General features: G+C 50.7%; 10 protein-coding genes across 10 annotated transcripts; 8 read left to right on the forward strand and 2 right to left on the reverse strand.

Annotated features, from left to right (window-relative positions):
- Positions 1 to 1095: 1095 nt before the first annotated feature.
- SNOG_16399 (hypothetical protein) lies at positions 1096 to 2346 on the forward strand (the record flags this gene model as incomplete). The annotated part of the gene is made up of 2 exons (XM_001806465.1): positions 1096 to 1260; positions 1324 to 2346. The coding sequence occupies 2 exons, from the start codon at positions 1096 to 1098 to the stop codon at positions 2344 to 2346; spliced, it is 1188 nt and encodes a 395-aa protein (XP_001806517.1).
- Positions 2347 to 2559: 213 nt separating this feature from the next.
- SNOG_16400 (hypothetical protein) lies at positions 2560 to 4331 on the reverse strand (the record flags this gene model as incomplete). Its single annotated transcript, XM_001806466.1, has 3 exons — positions 2560 to 2804; positions 2861 to 3878; positions 4146 to 4331. The coding sequence occupies 3 exons, from the start codon at positions 4329 to 4331 to the stop codon at positions 2560 to 2562; spliced, it is 1449 nt and encodes a 482-aa protein (XP_001806518.1).
- A 657-nt stretch (positions 4332 to 4988) lies between these two features.
- SNOG_16401 (hypothetical protein) lies at positions 4989 to 5798 on the forward strand (the record flags this gene model as incomplete). Its single annotated transcript, XM_001806467.1, has 1 exon — positions 4989 to 5798. The coding sequence occupies one exon, from the start codon at positions 4989 to 4991 to the stop codon at positions 5796 to 5798; it is 810 nt and encodes a 269-aa protein (XP_001806519.1).
- A 71-nt stretch (positions 5799 to 5869) lies between these two features.
- On the reverse strand, positions 5870 to 6020 carry SNOG_16402 (hypothetical protein; the record flags this gene model as incomplete). The annotated part of the gene is made up of 2 exons (XM_001806468.1): positions 5870 to 5933; positions 5971 to 6020. 2 exons carry the CDS (start codon positions 6018 to 6020, stop codon positions 5870 to 5872), a joined length of 114 nt encoding a protein of 37 aa, XP_001806520.1.
- Positions 6021 to 10308: 4288 nt separating this feature from the next.
- Positions 10309 to 10842, forward strand: SNOG_16403 (hypothetical protein; the record flags this gene model as incomplete). The annotated part of the gene is made up of 2 exons (XM_001806469.1): positions 10309 to 10725; positions 10825 to 10842. 2 exons carry the CDS (start codon positions 10309 to 10311, stop codon positions 10840 to 10842), a joined length of 435 nt encoding a protein of 144 aa, XP_001806521.1.
- A 180-nt stretch (positions 10843 to 11022) lies between these two features.
- Positions 11023 to 13334, forward strand: SNOG_16404 (hypothetical protein; the record flags this gene model as incomplete). Its single annotated transcript, XM_001806470.1, has 2 exons — positions 11023 to 11379; positions 11521 to 13334. The coding sequence occupies 2 exons, from the start codon at positions 11023 to 11025 to the stop codon at positions 13075 to 13077; spliced, it is 1914 nt and encodes a 637-aa protein (XP_001806522.1). The 3' UTR covers positions 13078 to 13334.
- A 191-nt stretch (positions 13335 to 13525) lies between these two features.
- SNOG_16405 (hypothetical protein) lies at positions 13526 to 13644 on the forward strand (the record flags this gene model as incomplete). Its single annotated transcript, XM_001806471.1, has 2 exons — positions 13526 to 13582; positions 13606 to 13644. The coding sequence occupies 2 exons, from the start codon at positions 13526 to 13528 to the stop codon at positions 13642 to 13644; spliced, it is 96 nt and encodes a 31-aa protein (XP_001806523.1).
- A 2942-nt stretch (positions 13645 to 16586) lies between these two features.
- On the forward strand, positions 16587 to 17069 carry SNOG_16406 (hypothetical protein; the record flags this gene model as incomplete). Its single annotated transcript, XM_001806472.1, has 1 exon — positions 16587 to 17069. One exon carries the CDS (start codon positions 16587 to 16589, stop codon positions 17067 to 17069), a length of 483 nt encoding a protein of 160 aa, XP_001806524.1.
- An 857-nt stretch (positions 17070 to 17926) lies between these two features.
- Positions 17927 to 19922, forward strand: SNOG_16409 (hypothetical protein; the record flags this gene model as incomplete). The annotated part of the gene is made up of 7 exons (XM_001806473.1): positions 17927 to 17947; positions 18067 to 18510; positions 18543 to 18795; positions 18830 to 18992; positions 19226 to 19320; positions 19385 to 19818; positions 19869 to 19922. The coding sequence occupies 7 exons, from the start codon at positions 17927 to 17929 to the stop codon at positions 19920 to 19922; spliced, it is 1464 nt and encodes a 487-aa protein (XP_001806525.1).
- A 419-nt stretch (positions 19923 to 20341) lies between these two features.
- Positions 20342 to 21446, forward strand: SNOG_16410 (hypothetical protein; the record flags this gene model as incomplete). Its single annotated transcript, XM_001806474.1, has 2 exons — positions 20342 to 20491; positions 20598 to 21446. 2 exons carry the CDS (start codon positions 20342 to 20344, stop codon positions 21444 to 21446), a joined length of 999 nt encoding a protein of 332 aa, XP_001806526.1.
- Between the last annotated feature and the right edge of the window lie 358 nt (positions 21447 to 21804).

Raw genomic sequence — 21804 nt, forward strand, 5'->3', positions numbered from 1 at the left:
ATCTGTTTGGGTCGGAACGAAGCAGCAACTACGGTGGGAGTGGAGATTGAGAAACCCATGGTGCTGGCGTTCACCGGTGAAGCATTACTTGCGTTATCTTCGAAACAAGCTCGACTGGGGCTGGAGCTGGACCGACACGACTTAACGACACTTCGCTTCAACCTTCGCAAAGCACCTTTAACTCAACTCATCTTCTCCTTTCTGTATCTGTGTATAAACTGTCTTTGTCATACATAGTCTTGGGGCCCGGTGTATCCTAATGTCTATTCGTGAGCTTGGGTGTTCCTGTTGACGGCCTGTGGTCAGATTGATAGCACGACGAATCAAGAAAGATCTAAATTGCGAACATGGTGTGCTATGGATGTGATGTGATGAGATGATGCAAACTCATCGAAACGGTCCCAACATAGCTGCGACTTGAATGTAAACAGTGGACAGTACTCCTCGGACCGGCTCCACGTCTCCAAACAAGATGCAGGTCGTCGATGCAGATCGCACCGGTATTTCCGTATCTGGCAACCCCACGCACTCAGCTTCATCTTGAACAAGCAAGCAAACGGTAGGAGAATTTAGCCGTGATGTCCTCAACAGCATTGTCGCGTCCTACTGGACAAAAGCTCGATACCGCAGCCAGATTGCGGTGAGCATCGACGCGTGTAACCTCCGCCCCGACTCGTCTTCTAGAACGCACAATCGTCGCGTAGTGGGGCACGCGAATGACCTAGCTCGGCCGCGCGCATCTCGCAGTCCTCACGAGTGAACGGAACGCAAAAAAAACCGCCCCGCTCCAAGTGTTTGTGCAAAAGCCAGAGATTTGCTTACTCTCTCTTCCCTCTCGCTTACCATTTGCCGCGCGCGCTGCAGAACGTCGGTGGCCACGGGTTCTGTACATGGGCTGAAGTGGGCTTTTGCTACTGCATGTGACCTCCGCATGCGTCGTGACTATCCCAGCCAAGAGTATGTAATGTGCACCCACCTCTTCCCCCCACAAGCCGCGGCGATGTGAAATTGTACGACTGACACACGCGCGCACAGGCGTCGCGAAGATATACTATTCTTATTTGTCTGAACAGACTTTTGGAAGGGATCGGGCACATGCTTCTACACTCCGACCCGAAGCTGGCCGAGGTCGGGGACCTTTCGCGCGAGCAGCTTGATGCCTTGGCCGCGAGCGTCGAGCTGAGGCGTCAGCAGCTCGAGCGCGATATCGCCGAGTATGTCAAGCTGCGGCAGGATGAGTTGCGGAGTTATGAGCAAGAGGTGAGTTCTTCACACTACTCCATTATCCCATCCGCATGCATTCGAGAAGCTGACGATTGCCAGCTACTAGCCCACCACCGCTCAATGGAATGCACCAGCACGCCTCCCACGCCCTCGCGCGAAGAGAAAACCAAACGCACGCGCGTCCAAAAGCGCGAGAAGGAGCTCTACGGCCTCGTCACCCCCGTCTTCCTCCCGCTGCTCGACGCAAGAGACTCCTCCCCCACGCACGAAAGGAAGAAACCCTCCCTCCCCCTCCCCCACCACACCCACGCCCACGACGCCATCCCCGAGCACAGCAGCGCGCCCGACGCGTGCGCCATGTCCAGCAGCGACGCCAAGAAATCCAAACGCACCTCGTCGTCCTCGTCGTCGACGAGCAAGAAATCCGCGCTGCGCACGCACGCCTCGAAACCGCGGCGCAAGCGCGTCAGCCTGGTGATTGACGGGCAGACGGTGCTGCCGGCGGATCTGGTCGCGGAGCCCAGCGACGGCGCGACCAGCGCGTCGAACAGCACGGCGAGCCTGGACAGTCTGATTGATCCGCGGTTGACGAGCCCGACGCATGTGCCCATGGAGACGGTGCATCACAGTCTGCCTTTGCCGACGTCGACGACCGTGCCCATGTCCATGTCTCACCCAATATCCCCGACGAAACCACTCGTCGAAACGCCCACTTCCCTCGCGCCGGATAGCGAGTTGGTGTCCTCGCCCGCTCCGCTATCGCAACCCCAACTAGCCCAAGACGACACGTTCGACACGTATGTGGGCGGCCTGCGCGGCTCGGGCGCCGACGACGTCGACCAGGCCGGGAGCTATGGGTACCCGAGTAGTCTGGGCGCGAGCTATTTGGAGTCGTATATGCAGAGTCGGCCGCTGCGGGTAAGGATGGAGGCGGCGGATAAGGCGGGGTTGGGGGAGGAGGAGAGGAGGGAGATGGTGCGGGAGAAGGACGGGGACGAGGATGGGGATGGGGATGTGGAGATGAGTGGGGACGAGGTGGGGAGCTTAGGGGGTAGAAGAAAGGAGGAGGAGGAGGAGGATGAAGATGGAGATGATTTCATGGGGGAGATGGAGGGGTTTTAGGGTGATGAGTTGGGATGGCAAGGGGAAAGAGGGCGGACTTGGATATTTGACGCTCTTTGAAGCTAAATTTCCAAAATCCTTGGATAAAAGTGTCCCAGAGAACCCCCCCCTTCGCCATCTCAAAATACTTGTATTTGTACATATCTCACCCTTTCGAATTTCAACAAAAAAAAATTACATTCAACATTACCTCCCTCCCCTAGAACCCGCACCCTACGTCCCACCCCGCTCACTAACCTGCTCCACGCGATTAACCACACGATCCAACAAACTCACCAACTCATCCGACACAAACCCCGGCCCGTCTTTCTGAATAAAGTGTCCGCAGTCAACAGCGACAATGGGGCCTATACTTCGTCCTTCGTCGGTGAGTTGGGTCAGGCCTTCGTTGTAGCGCCGCCATGCAGGGTTGTGGTATGTCATTGTGAGGATTTTGGGGATTTGGAGAGTTCCAGTGACTGAGATGGGGTTAGAGGGGGATAGTACGGGAGAAAAAAAGTGAAGAAGAGCTTACATGACTGCTCGGCAAATGTTTCCCAGTCGTGGCCTACGACGGTAAGGTATGGTCCTTTTCCTAGATAGCCCTCGAGTTTGGGCGCGTCATCATACGGGAGGAGCTGTGCGAGGTTGCGTCTTGATAGGCCTTCCATGTTGGGAACGTCAGGGTGAAACATTGCTTTGTACTTTCGTCTTGTTTCGCGTACTTCAGCTGCAGTCACGCCGTCTGGTAGTGTGTGCGAGTTGAAGTCGGGCGCGTCTGGGTCCGGCCAGAATGACTGCTGGTCTGAATTTGCCATGATGCTGTCGAGGAACAATAGGCCAGACACGGTGCCTGGATTCAGTTGGATGAATAGTCTAGCCAAAGCACATCCTATGCTGTTACAGACGAATATCAGACATGGGAAGTGTGTGGGCTTGGCGGGGTCGAGATGGTCTCTCCATATTTGCAAGATGAGTTGCTTCAAGTCTTGCACAGCGGATACGCAATCGTGGCCGTGACATGGCGGTGGGTCTTTGTCAGTGGGATCGCGGTCGGATTCGCCTTGCCCGTATCGGTCGTAGCTGAGCAGGCCCGGGTACGGTAACCTTCCCACTAATCTCTTCTCCAGGAAGCTCTGAATGGAAGCGTCCCAAGAGCTTCTTGGGAGCATCAATCCGTTCAAGTAAACAATCAAGGTCTGCGAGAAGGGATTGCTGTGGCCTTGCCGGGCTGACGCGGGATAGTACGTGTAGTTGATCTTCGCGCCAGGCTTATGCTCTAGCGGCATGCAAGACACCTCGGGCTCCGGAAAGGGTAAGAGCTCCTCCTCTGACGGGTTCATACTGTTTGCGACTGGTATGGAAAACTTCCGCAAGTCGGTCGAATGCCTTTGCGCCGCCATGATGGGATCGAGTTGTGCTTGGTTAGTTTTTGGCGAGTTGGCGGCATGCTTGGTGGCCGTCATTGTGGCGCCCGGATAAGGCCCTTCTCTTGCCGTGACCTTTTGTGCCGTTGTCTTGCGCTTCTTAGTGTACCAAGAAAAGGACGTCGACTTTCACCGAGCTACAGTGTCACGACTCAAGTCGAGAGTTTGCGCAAGAATTCCAAGAAGATGAAACGGGGTGGGATACGCGGAGGGGGGGAAACTGTGTAGACTTGATTGGACGGTGGTGAGTTGCGGAGGAGGGCGGAACCTTGGAAGTCGAGGCCTGGGGCTCAATCGATACGTACGGACAGACATCATCAACAGCCACGGTACTTCTAGCGGTTCTGGAAGCCTAGCAAGCGTCGTTGGAGTCTCTGCGGCGTGGTCACTTACCCCTCTCGCCATGCTTACCACGGCGGGAGTGAAGGTCAGCTGCTCCGACTCCTTGCAATCACGCTGCAAGGAGACGATGCTTTTAGTCGCTGTCGCTGCCGCTGCCGCTGCCGCTGGCACATCAACTTTCTGCTCACCGACCGATTTACTAACGTTTGCGACGATGATGGGAGCACCGACTCTCATACGGGCGGACTACGGTGTTCGACACGAGGCATGAGGAGCCAAGAGAAGGCATGATGACGTGCCGCGGGCAGATCCACACGCTTGCCCGCGTGGCTTGACGAGAACCACTCCAGGCCATGGCTGCTGCATCAGCGATGGCGAGGCGGGATAAAGAAGAGATACATGTCGTCGTTGCGTTGGTGGTCTTTGCGGCAATTTAGGCTTTGGTCAGACGCCAGGACCAACGAGACGCTCTTGCGCACGCAGGTACAAGGTACGGAATGAAGGTATGACGTCGCCTCCGCGCCCGTCGCTGCCGTTTCCAAACGTCGGCCGTGGTGTTGTCGCGCAGATCCATGCCACCCGCCCGCCCGCCTGCAGCACAAACATGGGCCAACGCTTAACAAACAACATTCACCACCCACTGCAGCTTTACCCTCGCCCGCCTCGACATCCTTCGCTTCGCAACCACCGCCGCAGCACATCCCACCCCCGCCACCACGCGCCCAGCACGCCTCCCTCATCCTCGCCGCTCCCACAGCACCACCACCGGCGCCCTTGCATACGTTACCCGAGACTAGCACCAGAGCAGGCAGACCGGCCCACAATTCCTCGAGCCTAAGCTGACGTTCGCCCGGAGCACTAGCGCAGCGACATCATCGCCCATCGCCCATCGCCATGATGCCGGCATATGTAGAGGCGGGCACCCAGACGGAGTGGGCAGGACTGATGCAGTGCACCCTCGTTCGTCCTGAAATCCTCCTCGCCGCCCCCCACAACACCACGACGCCGCCCGACGACATGTTGACAGAGAAGGCACAGTTCATCCACGGCTACCCGGCCATTGCCTCACCACCCCATATCCTGCAGCCCACGCCTCCCATGGCATCACTCCTCGAGAGGCGCCAGAATCGCACTCTCCTCAACCCTCACATCCCACTGCCGGCCAAGATGGCCTCGCACGAGCTCAACGATGAGGTTCCGCTGTCCCCGACGACCACACACGCGCTGCTCTCGCCCCTCCCGGAAGCCAACAGGCTCCATGCCGGCCACACGCCCCTGATCCCGCGCGCCTTGTCGCCTGCAATGGAAGTGCCAGCCGCTCCGCTCGAACAAGCACAGGCGCCGGCAGACGACAAAGCGGCTACACCGGATGCAGATGAGGGCCTGACGGGTGCCTTGACACTCCCCACGAACCCCGTGGATGGCGCAGACGACGGCCACATCCCATTGAGCAAGCTGGATGCAGTACTTAGCAAGATCTCGAGGCAGCAGGCAGAGCTTAGGGGCGAATTTCCTGACGAGCCGGCAAAGATCACCAGTCCGACCGTGAGCGTCACCGAAATGCCAAGTGAGGATGGCATGCCACTCAGTCGCAAGGGATCCGCGGATTCACATCGTTCCGGAATGACCGAGGAAGTCGATGGTGTCATTCTCAAAACGCCCCCATCCAACTTTGGCGCCCCCTTTGGGTCGCTGGGCTGGTGACACGCCGCTTGTCAGCATTATGCATGGTTGGATCGTGCATTGGTGCCGTAGACGATGTTCTTTTGTTATATTCACGGGGAGAAAAGCGATACCCAGAGACAGGCCTCGAATGGCCCCTGAAGGTATTCCTGCAGGCTATAGATTATCAGCCTAGCAATTGAGACAGACTTACTTCGAGTTCGCTTGCACCAGGCAGTTCCGTGTTTGCATTTCGAACCCCATCACGGATGTGTGACGCGGGCCGTTCAATGGTGAAGTATAAGTAGGTCTCCAAGAGAGATTTTGGATTCACCACAAGCATTCTTCAGCATCCCCCCACTCACCTGAGATAATTCCTCAATCCCACAACATTACATTAACATTAACATTACTAAATCCACACATTGAAACATGTAGTCTTCCCTCAAACCTTACACCCAACCTCATAAAACGCATACGACTCGCAGTCCGGCACAGCTCTTTGCAGGCAGGCAGGGTGTCTTCGACACTCATATATGCCATTGCGGGAACGACGCCGCTTGGACGTCCTGCAATGTCACACTGGCCAAATGGAACATACGGTCCAGTGAGCTGCGTAGGGAAGCATGCTGAGGAAGATGCAGATGTTATTACTTCAGTAGAAGACTGAACGGCTGGGCTTGACGACGACAAAATCATGAGACTATTATTCGGAGATGCTGTTGGAGACGATGTAGGTGCCGAGCTCGATGGTGATTGAGGCACAGGCGTTGAGCTTGCAGAGGCTAACCTGTCGGAACTGATTGATAAGGCGATGGATGCAGATGAGGCAACTGTAGAGAATACGGCACTCAAGCTCATCTCCGACGTTGCTGGAGACGACATAGCTAGTGAAGAATTCTGGCTCGACGAAGAAGGCTTAGTATCGCAAGTTCCGAAACCTGCCTGGCATCCAGTGCCGCAGTAGGCATCTTTGCTCCCACAGTAGCCGTACTGACTAGGCAATGTTGTCACTGACGAAGTGCCAAACGCATCACAAGACGTATTTGCAGCAATTGCCCCACTGCGAACCGGAGCATGTCATTCCTCCGGGGGAGGCTTTGTTAGAGAATCCACAGCAAGAATTTGTGGGCTTCTTTGGTGTCGAAGGAGATTGAATCGACGTGGGGGAAGAGGTAGGCGTGGACGATGACGGGCGAACTAAAGGCGTGACCGACACCCTAACTGCAGACGACGAGACGGCACCCTTGCATGAGCCAAGCACAGACTGGCGACCTCGCTCGCAGTGGTCCTTCGAGCTACCACACCATCCGTATTGACTAAAACGACTTGTGAGCTGTTGGCAGAATCTCGCTACCGAACGTGACTGACCTGCAACAATCTCCGAATTTAGATCCTAGAAAGGTATCGCGAGTTCAACCACCGCATCTTCCATCTTGAGATATGCGAGCCTCAATGATGGGAAAGGCTAGGAGGGCAAAAACGAGTGTCTTGAACATGCTTTGTGGAGCGTAGGGTGAGGAGGAGCAAGCAGTGGAGAAAGACCGTGATGGCTTTTGAAGGCCGCGAAGACTGAAGCAAATTTCCACAGACCAAACTCAATAGCAGGCCTCACCAATATATACAATTATATTCACTCTTTCTTGACTTCACAAAGTTGGGCGTAAAAGTTCTCATCTGCTTAGCCACGTCTAGATCCACTGGACCAGGACGATACATTTCGACTAACTGCTCTCTAACGAGACTGCTTGCGAACAAGACGCAAGCCACTTCTACGGAGCGCCCATGGAGGGACGCGATCTCTGCTGAGAACAAAAAATGTAGTTAAATCAACATAACTCTTGCTTGTTCGGCCCCTGATTGAGAGCCGCCTCAAAGCCACATAATTCGTTACCATCGCTAGCGTTCAGACGCAGACCAAGGCCCCTAGATTTCCAGCCATCACGACTGACCTTAAAGTTCCGCAGGTAAGGTCTTATCTAGAAGCACAATAGGGACCAGATCAGCTGACGCGGAAGTGAAGAAGGTGCCAGACCTCACGCAATAGAAAATTAAAATGAAGCATTGATTCAATAAGCTACGTTTCATTTTATGAATGTTAGTTCGAGGACAAAAGGTCACACTTAAAAGGCTCCTCTGTTTCCCAGGCGATGGGCCGTGGTATCTGCGTAATACCTGATTGGAGCGGCCATGGGTGGGTGCGCTACCTTATGCCCTCGACGCTTCCACTAAATGGTACCCCATTCCGCGAGCCTGCAGCCTTGGAAAAATCCCCCGGGACACTGGTTTCCGCGAATGCAAATTTCCATCAAACTCGGCGCTGACACGCCTTGTCCCACGACTGCGAGAGTCTCAGGTATATACTGGAGATTCATGGGCAGTTCCCCGTAGTATGCGCATTTCAGGTTCGCTGAAAAGTTTGCGGTGTACACCCTGCTCCTATCAGTAGTTTTCACATAAGGACAGAACTTGACGAGGTCCCATGTAGCACGCGTCCGATCTGTTCGCGACCTGTGGACCCTATCAGGAGTGTACATAATGTGATCGGCAATCTTACATCGATTCTTCCGTACGATTCCGGCGTCAGGAGCTCAGGCAGTATCTTCGCGTCGATGGTCAAGAGCTGATTGTGGATCTTAAGAGTAACCATACGCTGGAAGAATGCTTAGAACTCTTTGCGTAGGTATGCGAACAACTTCCCATACATGTCCTGTGAAGCTCTCTATATCGTTCGATAGACTTCTATGATATTCTAACCCGCCATTAGATCTGACCTGTCGTCAAATAGTTAAGAACCTGACTAGAACATTATTCTAGATATTATCAGTTAATTGACAAGATATAGTAGTGCGACTTACAGATTAGGAACATTTGAGTTAGTCTGCAGATAGCTAGAGGAAAGTAGCAAACTATTAACCCTAAATATCCGCTTAGCAAGGCGCTTAGATAGGTGTGCATCTTTGTAATACTATCTATCTCTAATCAGCCCTCTCAGGAGACATCACCACAGCTACTCAGATCTTCTAAGCAGATTCCATAGGCAGAGCAGTAGGTACCTGAAGGAACGTTTCGATCTTCAGCCACTAGTTCGCCCAATGCGTAATAGATAAAGCTTTGTCTCGTTGAGATAACTAGGTTTTCTTAACTATGCTACCATCCGTTATTTAAGTAGAGTAAGTATAGCTGTTTCGCAGTAAGGCCCCAACTTTATCCTACAGCGATGAAATCAAGGCTTAAGTAACAAATGCAGAATACCACACATAAATAAGAGTCTCTATAACAGAATTATACGAAGTAGAGTCTAAGGAAATATTATCTAGAGATACGAAGATTAGCAGGAGTACAATTATATTACGTGCAACAACGTCAAACTCTCAGTCGTTAACTCTCACGTTAACATATTAATTAAAGGACTTAGGTAGACTACGCAGCGTCCTAATTAGATTTCTAAGATCACCGGAGGCTAAACAAGATCAGACTTATATAATCACCAGTCGCAGATAGTAAACACACCAGCAAAAACAACGTAATATCTTTATTATATATCTTACCCTCGTTTTAAGCCATTTGTGTAATATCAACAGTTAGTGTATTTCCCAAAAGATACTTGCTAGATCTAAAGAGATTATGCAAATTTTAAGAAGCTTCTCCAGTTGCCCATGCTAGCTTCTGATTAGTACGATCCCAATCAGGGATCTAGTTCGTCTTGTAAAGAGGATCTCTGCAATCCACCTTATGACTACTCTAGTAAAGCTTTTAGCAAGCTAGTCCACAGTACTAAGTAGATATCAAGACGAGCGATTCTTCTATAAGTATAGCTCCATAACACTCACTAAAACAAGCTTGCAATTCTTGCAGGCAAATACGCCTTACAGGTTATAGAACTTAGTAACAATTTGATTTGCGCATCGTAATAGTACAATAGTGAATTTATTCATTACGTTTAAAGAGGAAAGACTCGACATGCCTCAGCGAGCTTCGCATGTTGCTAACTCTTTCAAGGCGCTAGTCAGGAATCTTATCTGTTTGTCCAAAAATATCCAAAGGAAACTAAGGCGTCACATTCCGATCTAGTGAGACAGCAAGATTGGGACAAGTAGGCCGGCCTTGCAAGGAAACAACCCTTCCGAATAGCGGATCACAACCCCTGTCACTCATATCGGTCCCCCTAGTCTGGCACATCAGTCACCATTTTCAAAGCTTCGTGGAGGCGATCAGCGAGTGTAATTCGTTTCGGTCGACAGCACAAAAAGACTTGACGTTACTTGCCAAGATAAGTGACGTATACCTATCTTACGCACCAATCGCGTGAAGCTGCGTATTCAAACTGCTGTGTACAGCTACATCCTGGTAGGCGCGCATCTCCGTAAAAAGGGTTCCGGTGAACCCACGTTGCTGGATAGTTGCTGCGAGTAGAGGGCACAACAATGGCTGAAACTCCGCAACATTCTAATTTACCGTTAACCTGGATCTACCGGTACCGGCAGCAGGGTCCGTTGCTCCCCTCAAAACCTGCATTGAACCGTCATTGTCAACCAATTCTTCAGCCAACATGCGTTCACCGGTAAACGTACTTTTGAGAAAGTGGTACGACAAACTGAGCCTAAAGCGACAATCACCGCCATCTTGGTATCGAGACCGGCTTCGCGAAGAGTTACTAGAACGACGTAACGCAAGTGGTCCTATGCTCAAACTGAGCGAAACGGCTGATGTCTTCTTTACCATCACCCGAGCTCGATACGACGGGTTTCCGATTCGAAGTCTACCACCTTACAGGTTCCGACATACCTCTATCTATGTCTACATGATTACAAAGTACACCTTACGTTGGAAGCTGTATCAAACGACGGCCCGCATTTGTGGTGACCCTTGTTTCGCCCAGGTGCGCGAAGTTGTGAACCCGAGGAAGGACCACAAGCTTAGCGAGGTTGCCCTTCGGCACAATATTGACGTAGCGCAGTTCAAGCGAGTGTGTCGGCGATTGCAGCTGGTATGGCCTCTTCTACCATAGTCAAGGAACAGCCGGAGGAACGCACAAGACACAGCATATTTTGCTCCGTAACCCTAGGCATTTTCGCCCAACTGAGTACTAGCGTATAGCTCTATCTATTCTTCCGACAAATCGGGACCTTTGGTATCTCAGCTGCACAGAGTACATTAAATCACCATATATGGCGCAAAAGCCTGGACAGGTTCTGTCAGCCAGAGAACACGATATTGACCCAGAATGGAGACTTTCTCACCCACCCCGACCGACACTACCACAATGAAGCTTCACACCAGATGCGACTCAATGTCCGCTATTACAAGCCCTGCTAGCGACCACCAAGCCATGGTCGTTGGTATCTACGGAATCCCTGGCTCCGGTAAGACGTTCCTTATCAACCAACTCAGACAACGACTCGAGAAAGAGCCCTTCATGTTCTGGGATGGGTCACAGGTCATCGCATCGGTCGTGCCTGGCGGTCTTGGTGCATTCCATGAGCTGGAAGAAGAGGAGAAGAAGCACTGGCGCGAGTTAGCCATAAACAAGATCAAGCAGAGTTGCCTAGAAGACCGAAAACTTGCCGTTGTAGCTGGGCATCTCATGTTGTGGCATGAGGGTGAAAGTGCAGGGCAATTGGTATGCACCCAGAGCGACTTAAAGAATTACACGCATATCATCTATCTGGATACTCCTCCCAACGTTGTATTACAACGGCGGTCAGGCGACACAGCAAGAGATCGCCCTTCTACGACAGTGAGCCAATTGAACGAGTGGCAGGTGGAGGAGAAGAGCCAGCTGCTCCGCCTCTGCCGCGAAAATAACATATTGTTATCACACGTCTACCACGAGAAGGACCTTCTGAGCACCGTCTCCTCACTACTACGCAATTTCCAGCAACATACCGAGAAACAAAACATGCATGCAGCTGAGATGGCATTGGAGAAAGCCGTCGCTGCTGAAGTGGGACAACCGGACACTCTACTAGTTCTTGACGCCGATAAGACACTAGCCACAGCAGACACTGGTATGATGTTCTGGGAGCAGCTGAGGTTATCGCAACAGTCACCAGACCTTGGCTGTCCATTGAGAGCATTGTTTAGCAGTCCGCTAGGTTACTCGTACAATGCATTTCGCCAAGCTGTCCTGCTCTACGAAGAAGCGGCAGATGACCTGGAGTACGATGCAATCTGTCAAGACGTAGCATCGGCGGTGATCATGCACCCTGAATTCGTCTCTTTGCTACAAGTAGTATCTCGGCAGGATCACGTTCGCGCGGTGGTCGTTAGTTGTGGGCTGCGCCGAGTTTGGGAGATAGTGCTGAAAAGAGCAGGGTTGTCTGATAGTGTAAAGGTTATCGCAGGGGGGCGGATCTCGGATGGATATGTTGTCACAGGTCCAGTAAAGGCCGCCTTAGTCGCACGTTCACAAGAGCTCCATAACATGTTTGTCTGGGCTTTCGGAGACAGTGTGCTGGACTTGGGCATGCTCAGGAATGCGGACCGAGCCATCATCGTGACGGGTGACGAGCAGACGAGGAGCAAAACCATGGACGCCGCTTTGAAGGATGTTATCGATCATGGCGCATTTCGAGCGCATCAAGTTCTACTTCCGAGCCATGTACAGCCACGTCTAAGCACCCTCAAGCTGCCACTGATCCAGCTCACGGATCGTGGCTTCGTTGACGAGCTGCTGGGTGTCCGCAAGCGCCGTGCTACTACCCAGCTTGTCCACGCAGGTGATAGGAACGCGGCAAAGTTGCTCATGACGTCGATGCGAGATGCAGCAGTTTCTGGGCCCGAGCTACGAAAATTCCATGGCCGCGTCGGATGGTACCTAGCAACAGACCTTCTCGCCCAGTTGATCGGCATCCAAGAGTACCCTATCCAGCACGTGCAGGGTCATACCACAAGCGGTTTCCGACTTCTTCACGAGGGCCAAACGTTGATTGTTGCGCTAATGCGTGGTGGGGAACCCATGGCTTTTGGCGTTAATGAAGCGTTCCCACGAGCCATGTTCCTCCATGCCCGCTGCCCCGGAGACGTTTTGCAAGATCATGTAAAGGGAAAGGTTACCGTAATCCTTGTGGATTCTGTAGTGAACAGTGGCAAAACAGTCGTGGATTTTGTTCAGCACATTCGCGACATACACGCTACAGTTCATCTCGTGGTAGTGGCAGGCGTCATCCAGGCCGAGTGCATGACTGGGGGTCTCCAATCCCTAGCTCAGGACCCGCAATTAGACCTGGTTGCGCTTCGACTTTCTGAGAACAAGTTCACTGGTAGAGGAACGACAGATACAGGCAACCGGCTTTTTAACACGACACATCTTGCCTAACTGTGTTCAACCCCCTCCGTCATAACCACGGCCTTCATTGTAGAGGATGAAGTGAACGTAATTCTGGAACAGGTACCGGATGATGACAGAAGTGGTTGTGCACGATATAAGCACAGGTTGGATTGGATTTCATACCAGGGAAATGACCGCTCTATAGCTGGCAAGCGCTACACTACTCCTGCCTCAACAAGCACCAAGTGATATCTGAAGCTTATGAAAGGAATGCCTTTAGTATGGAATGATATCTCTGTGCCCCATTTCTTTGAAGTAGTTCTACTGAATCTAAGTGTGTTTACAAGTTTGTTTATGTTCCTCCATGGAAGATTCAGGCTAGAGCTGGTGCAGTTCCTTATCATTTAACAGATAATCAACTACATAACTTCTACCTCTTTGATAATGCTTAGGTCTTAGACACTATGTCTGACATAACGGAGCAAAACTTGATATAATGGACACTTTTACCGCCACCACTGGACACTACGAGAGTAACGCGTTTAACATCACAGTTGATAAGACTGTAGGTGCAAGCTGAACTCATCATTTAGGTCTGAGGACGTCAATACCTGAGCGTCATCATCGAAGTCGCACACTCGCAGAAGAAGACGCGTTTACGTCGATTGACAGAGAACTATTCTTTTTATCGGGTACCAACGTACAGGTGTCTAATTCGTAAGCTTCTTGGACCAGATCTTCGATTTAAATCTTCTATTACATTTCTGGTCGAGATAGAATGTTGCAGAGGATTTTTAACGTGTCCAGTTGGCTCGATAGAGCAGTCCAAGTCGAATCTACCGTCTGATCTTGATCCACAGATGCTATATCCCCAAGCGCTGTACGCCATACTATGGCAGAGCGTAGTCTGATTGCGGCTTCTGTAGTGTAATCTGTTAGAAGGTCCAAGGTTAGTGCTAACTCTGGATCTGAATGCTCCTGTATGTTGACTGACTCTTCATTTTCAGTAGGCAAAACTCCGTATAAACGCTTTGCATGAGGTCACCCACTTGCTGCACCTCTGGTAAACTACTATGAGCTATAATCTTTGTCTTCGAAGGGCAGCATTCATTTCTGTCCTCGTCTGCTCTGATCAGCATCTTTCGAGCTACCAGAAAAGGGAGCAAACCTGTAAAATGACTCTCATTGAAGAATTTTGAGACACAAGAATCTTGTTCTCCATAAGAAAACGAGGCAACAAGGTTGATCGCCACAGGCAAACGCCATCGGGAACCAAAGAGCTGTTTGATACTAGTAACTGCTTTGAGAACATCTGCGATACTAGTCCTGACTGCGTTTCGGTAAATATCATCGCGGAGATTAAGCACTGGATATGCCCAAGGTGGTTTGAAACTCTTCGGCCATCTAGCAAACTCCTTGAGAATAGGCTGCAAGTCAAACAGACCCTGACCGATCAATGCGGAGGCTGACACGATATCGCATTTGCCTTCGATTTTTAATGCGCCCTGCGACAGATACTCCCCAAAGTAAAATCTTCCACCTTGTTTCTGCGTCCGCAGCTTCTCCACCTCGACTAACTCGGCGTCGAAGGGGCTGTAAGCACGGATGAGGTCGAGGTCTTGAAGAAAGATACCCCTGGGAAGGCATGTAGTGTCGGTAATGCAGAATTGAATGTCCACGAACTCAGATTTATCTCTTGAATTGGCGTGCAAGTGGAATATATACACCAGGGCAAAGGTCGGCGAGCTCGTCCAGGAAACAAAGTTGTCGTCGCCTTCCTTCCACATGAGATGCCTATAGAGCATAGCAGCCACTTCCTTATCACTCCTAGCGAAAACATCTAGTCTACTAGACGGAGTGCCATACCTGGCGTTCTTAGATTTGGTCCATGACGTGTTGGTCGAACCACAGGACCTCGGAGTATATACCCTAAACAGGTACCTAGGGATATCATCCAGCTTTTGCGAAAGCCATGATTTATCCCCGCTTGGATTGTAAGCAAGGTATTCGTCAGTTGAAAGACGTAAAGAAGTCAGTTGATCTGCCAAATTTTCAAGCGCCATGTCGCGAAATGAGAAGGATATCAGTGATAGTGCAAATTGTTAGACACGAAGATTATATCGTGCAAGGAGCCGTCATTTTTTATTCTTCTATCAGTTATAAGGTCGGGAGTGAAGTAACGTCTGCAAGCAGCATGTAGGAAGCGGCTCGTATCTACAAAGAATACGGTATGATGCAAGCGAGATGCACCCGGGTAGCGTGTCCTATCCTTATCTCAATATGCCCAAATTAGGCAGTAGCTCGTACAGTCCTTCAAATATAAACATATGTATGTCGTCAGCTATCTTCAGTGTGTATCGCGTCTTTGTTATCTTCTTCCGCAAGCAGCCCACACGTAACAATCACGGCCGGAACTGAATGATCGAGTTTATCATTCTACCCTCCTGGGGCAGCCGATAAAATATCCAACGTATAAGCTTACTTATCAATCTATGGAAGCAGCCTGCCTGGATGAATTGTCCCCATGTGCATGATTTTAGTGGTCATACATATTACTCATGACTGTGCACCACAGACCCATCATAAGGACGAAGCGCACTTATATCTGTTGCGTCATCAACAAGTCTGTAGTTACGCTATGGGTGAAGTGGAAACCTTGCTACGTATGGATGCGACGGGCGCCGATTAGTGAACTTCCCTATATCATGGCAACAAGAAGTTTATTCCGCGTGTGGTTAGCCATATTTCAACAAACTTGTAAAAAAACTGCAACCGGCCGGTTCGGAGTGATCAGCTTCCATATCACACCAAAACCAGGTAGGGTAGTCCATCGTGGATCGCTTCAGCTCGGCCTTGGCTGGTTTCAAACTTTGATTACAAACAACAATCACTCGGCAACCTACAAGCAGCCTGTCTTCTAGCTTAACTTACGCTTCACACTTAGTACATCACATCTGGTTTTACTGCCTTTAGCGAGTTAATATGAGGTAGATTTTGGGCAGGTTCATCGGAAGATGCAAATGATATATGGGTAGTTTACTGGCGATACATTGACATCTTGTTGGGTAGTCCACTAACAGATTTCTGAAGCTATACCTAGAAAGTGCGTTGTCTTCGCAAAACTTTGAGACCATCATCTTGGCTACATTCTCAGGTGGAAATGAACAGCATTATAAAGGCAGTCTGTGAATCAGTGGCAACGATAGCTCGGAAAGTGGTCTACTTATAGTGATAGTTTGCCGAAAAGATGGGCCGATCGATTGACCAGATGATTGAACCCCAGACAACTGAAAGCGGTAAGGATTTTGTATTAATATGCCATGATCAATAATCTGGTACCAATCACTTCGCCCATGCTCGAACAATCTGAGTCAGACATCTGCTGAAGTCCGAGTAGGTGGTTGCTTGTGCCGATGTAGTCCATTGTTTCATGCTTGGTCTCTGCTGATTTCGTCGCTCGTGCTGAAACGCTCAGCAACTGCGTATGTGCGGAAGTCAAGAAAGTGGCAGACCTAACAATACAGACTGCCGATGGACGGGGTTCAAACATCATCGAAATGGAGATCAGGCAACAGATGCGCGAACGCCTGCGTAATCCGGTCAAGTTTGAGCGGGCTAAGAGCTGGTACACGAACGGCAATGGTCCTATAGGTATCGACGCCAAGACACCTGCATTACCCGACGAAGAGGTTGAGAAGGTGTTGGATGAGGTGGGAGAGATCAAGAATTTCCTTTTCTGTCGGTTGCTGCTCTCTCAAGCCACCTTGGTGCCGGCTGCTCTAGAAACAGACAGCATTAAGGATTTCCTCCACCGCCCAGAGGTGATCCGAGAGCATCTCAGAGACCTGTGCTTGAAACTTGAACAGCCTGGTCTCCAAGATGTGCGTGACGCTTGTACCGATTTCACCCGTGAGAGGGATGGCGTGGCAGAAGAGGAGCTAAATACTATGGACGACGTGGACGATTTCGGCGACGACAAGTATGTAACGAAAGAACACAGGCTCTTACGGAAGCATCGAGGTGATGTTCCAGACAAATAACAGACCAAAGACTCCGATCTCTTTGATGCTGTGGAGTTATGCTGGAACTGGAACGAAGTTTACGAGGTTAACATTCTCTGGCTGTATCACTACTTCCCGGCACCAAAGTGAACGAAGTTTATCGGTGATGCAGCTCGCCAGCAACTATTACAGCTCGGTTTTATTCCCTACGTTACTGGGGATAAGGCGGAAAGAGTGACACAATATTTCCAGACTGGCAGCCACGGGACGGAGCGACGATCTCATTCAATCGTTAAATTCCGGAAATTCATCTGCTGCCGCATCAAGCGAGATGATCCTATCAGTCTACGCTTTCTCCGATATCTCTCGGGACGTGTCTAGCAATATATTGCATGCACAGAAACTTTATTTTCACATACGACCATAGGGCGTTGAATACAAGGCTTCCCGTCCGCTCAGCCATATTTAAGCAGCGCACCGGCGGATTAGTAGTCAGGTGGGTGACCACTGGCGAATCCCCGCTGTTGTATGTTTTTGGACTTTTTCGTGTCTTGAGGTAATCTATAAGTTAACTTACTATTGAGGCGAATTAATGCATGTAGCCTTGCAATGTTTAGATGTTAGGAAGGAGGGCTTTGATTTTTGGTGCGTGATCGTAAAACTGGTCACAGGAGGATCTTGGGAGATTTCGCGAAAATAGTGGGTCGGGACGAGCTAATTATTATTATTTTAACGTTATAAGTGAGATTAGACCTACTTTCTTTGAGCAGATTGTAAGCTACACAAACACTGATGTATGCTACGCCAGGACATTGCCAGAAAGTGGCATTTTGGCTTCGTCGAGTATAACGATGTTTACATTTGGGATTTCAGACCCTGGTCGGCCGTTTGGTATTATGCAGAGAAAATTTGAAGGGGTAAGCGACCTCATCATGCTGGGGACCACTTTTCCAGCTAATTGCCATAGACTCTCGAATGTGCTCTGCGTGTTTATGAATTGAAAGACAAGTTCTCGGCAACTCGGCAGATATTACAGACCGTCACGCGAGACCCTGAGACTGAGCATGTGCGCAGCATCAAACCAGGCGAGGAAGTTGAAAGCATGTGGAACGGCCTTGGCAGAACAGTAGAGGCGATTGGTTGGAGTCCAACTGGCGGAGAAACGATGGAAGGCTTTTTAGTTAGCTACGTTTACATCAAAGCAGACGAGCTTGTGGATGGCCTGCTGTTTCCACAAGGGGCTGATGGCGAGATGGTGGACAATCTCTTCCGCAACGATCCAAGCGCCAAGAAAATCTTCGAACAGGGTGGCTCTATCGATATTCGCAAATTCGCCAATGATCTCGACATGGAAAATGAGCCCATGGACGATAATGAGTTTGAGATGTATACTGACTCGGAGCTCGATGGAGAACAGCTTGCGGCACTAGAGGATGACGATGGAGACTCTGACTGGGACATAGATGATGAATCCTCGATTGTGGGGCCCAGTTCATCATAGCTGAGGAGCAGGAGGCCATCGATAACACTATTGAAATTTTGTCTGCTCAGATGAAGAAATCCAAGATCCGGGAACCTGTTTATTACCTACCCATTCTTTGGGATCCACCCGGCGCGAAACAAATCCCTGATTTAGTCGGGAAGGACGCTGCAAACCTCATGCATGCTATGCGCAATGCATTCCGCCGCTTGAAGGAGTATGTTAGCAATGACATGGCCATGCATGCTGACTTCATGCGGCACATCGACCGCCAGAAGAGCATAGGTATTTGATCTGCATATTACACTCCCACTTCCAGAAACTGACGAAATCGTAGTCTTCAAGAACTACTGGCATCAAGCCGATCAGGAACCAGGTACGATAAAGCGATACGGAGAATTGATGCTGATGGTAGCTACCATGGACCAAATGGTCATGCAAAGTGGCCTCGACCCCGGGCCGTTCGAGCTGGCCAAGTTCATGTAGATGGTGGACTGCTTCCGAGAAGAGCGCCGACCGTTGACGATGCATTCAAAGCATACGCAGCGATTGCACTTTTCTTCGAAACGGACAATTTCAAAGCTCACACAGTGGGCAGCATGTTCAAAGACTCTCTTCTGCTGAATCAAGAGGAGAGAGCAAAACAAGTCCCAGATTGTCGAACACATAAGAGCAACAAAATCATGCCAGCGGAGTTCTGGAAACCCTAGGATAGGTTGCTTAAAGATAACAAGCGCAGCTCTGGAGACTCTGTGGATGACATCTTTCCCATTGAATGGCGAAAAGCTATCCGTCCTGTAATCATACGGCGTAAGTCCACGCTCTTCCCCCACACCCACACTCAATATCCACACTAACTTTTCATCTCTACCAGTCTTCCGCGCTGGCGTAATCTGCTCCTCCTACGACGGCAGCGTCGCCGGCATCACAATCGCCGGCACTGAGCCCTCCCGCTCTCCCGATCTCTACCTCGACTACCGCATCGGTATCCCGCCCTCCAACATCGTCAGCCACCTCAAAGACCCCACCTCCCTCGACCGCGACTTCATCATCAAGAGGATTGGATTATTCGCCTCATCCAATCCCGACGCGAGATTCTCTGTCCTTAGACTCTGGTCCGCCCCGCACTTCTACCCACTCATGCTGAGTATCGATCAAAGGGCGACGTGCGCGTTCCTAGATGACCGAGGCCGCGCGTGGGAGTTCAAGTTTGTGCCCAAGGATATGCCGTATAGTGAGTGGAGCATTCACCATCAGTTGAGCTTGAGATTAGAACCGTGGAAGAATATCTTCGGCTTGCAGATCATCGTATGTAAAGATTTAGTGAGGGTCATGGGGAGGGATCAGGCGGATTGCAGGTTGTTGAGTGGGGGTGTGACGTGGGCTGTTCAGACGAAGCCATGGAGACTTGAGGTGGACTTTTGGAGGAGCTTTGTTAATGTGGATGCTGAATTCTTGGAGGGCTTGGATAGACAGTGGTTGGATTAGGGTTGGATTTTATGTTGATATTGTGTAAGTGCAGAGGTCGTACTCCAGAAGTGGGCACTTGGTTGGCGCTGCCTTACATTCGCATACGAGCATCTTCACTAATCTCTACGCGTTACGCTCTACAACATCTCCACATTTTTACTCTACATGATGTTCCACGCTGTCTATGCCTTGCACGCTTGCTCTCGTTAATCGACTGGACAATCTGGGGTGGCAATTCGATCGTTACCTCGATACTTCGTAATATTATTGAAACGACGAGGAGTCAAAAATTCATTTTTGGAAGACAGTTAGAATCTATCCTTGGATGAGCAATTTCCCGCCCCTGATTTGCACAGGTAACATGCATGCAGGCAAAGTTTCCGAAAGCGGGAAGCCCCATGCAAACAAGGTGAACGCCAAGAGGCGGTGGCAGAAAGGCGTCGAAACACCAAACTTTCCAGAACGCGTCGGCCTTCCATCTGCTCCCCTCCTCAACCACACCGCCACCGCCGTGCGCGCATTTCATATCACCGTCGACTTCTTCTCTTCTGCGACTGCGGGCAGCTTTCAGTTTAATTCCGACGATATTATAGACGAGCGCAACCCACGCAACACAGCACACGACACCAAACCAGCGTCGCGACCTTGCGCAACAGCGCCTTCACCTCAAAACCACATCCCCACAACACCCCAACACAACCGCAATCATGGCGCGTAACTCGGAAAAGGCGCACTCGATGCTCTTCCGCTTCCGCGCCGCACAAGCCGCCGAAGCCGGCATCATCGACATCTCGCGCACACGACGCCCCAAACTCATAACATCCGTGACGTCGATCCCCGTGTGCGAGAAATGGCGCGGCCAGGTGCTCAAAGAGATCAGCCGCAAGGTGACCAAGATCCAAGACGAGGCGCTGTCCGACTACCAGATCCGCGACCTCAATGACGAAATCAACAAGCTTATGCGCGAGAAACACATGTGGGAGAGCCAGATACGGAACCAGGGCGGGCCAAACTATATGCGCGGAGGACGAGTGTTGGATGAGGATGGTAAAGAGGTGCCGGGGGGTGGTAAGGGGTATAGGTATTTTGGGCGCGCGAAGGAGCTGCCGGGCGTGAAAGAGCTGTTTGAAAGACAGCAGAGGCCTGAGGATGACGATGCGATAAAGCAGGGCAGGGAAAAGAGGAGCGAGTTGAGGCAGAGGGTGGATGCGGGGTACTATGGGTATAATTTGGATGAGGAGGATGGCACGCTGCTGGCGTATGAGAAGGCGAAGGAGAAGGAGGCGTGGGATGATTTCATGCAGCTTGGAGATGATCTGGGCGAGAGCAAGGGTCAGAAGGAGTGGGTCGAGTTGCCTGGTGATGCGGGCGACGGGGTTAGGTGGAGGGTGCCGACGCTCGAAGAGGTCAACAATGAGCTTGTTGAGAGGAGGAGAAGGAAGTTGCTGGAGAAGCTGGGCGAGTGATCTGTGTCGGTTTTGTCTATCGCAGTCTGCATTTCGCATTGGGAGGATGAAGAACAAGACTGATACCCACGCCGAGCAATCGGCAGCGTAAAAGCTCATTTGTACAATATGTATTATCGAAAAGCAAGAGCTTTTTGGACATCATAGCCAACTGAAGGCTAGAGAAGAGTGGAAGCATCACATGAAAGGTCTTTTTCAACAAGTGGATTATGAGATTGTGAGATTCTGAGTTGTGCTGATTTTGATTCGGGTATCTATTCTTTTGGTTTGATGCAGCAGAACTAGTCTGCTCGCAAAGCCTTTACATAGCTTCTTATGTGCTGCCTTTCGCAATGCATAAATCTTCGTTGGCTCTTCT

This window comes from Parastagonospora nodorum, assembly GCF_000146915.1.
Source record: "Parastagonospora nodorum SN15 chromosome Unknown scaffold_47, whole genome shotgun sequence".
NCBI classification, from domain to species: Eukaryota; Fungi; Ascomycota; class Dothideomycetes; order Pleosporales; family Phaeosphaeriaceae; genus Parastagonospora; species Parastagonospora nodorum.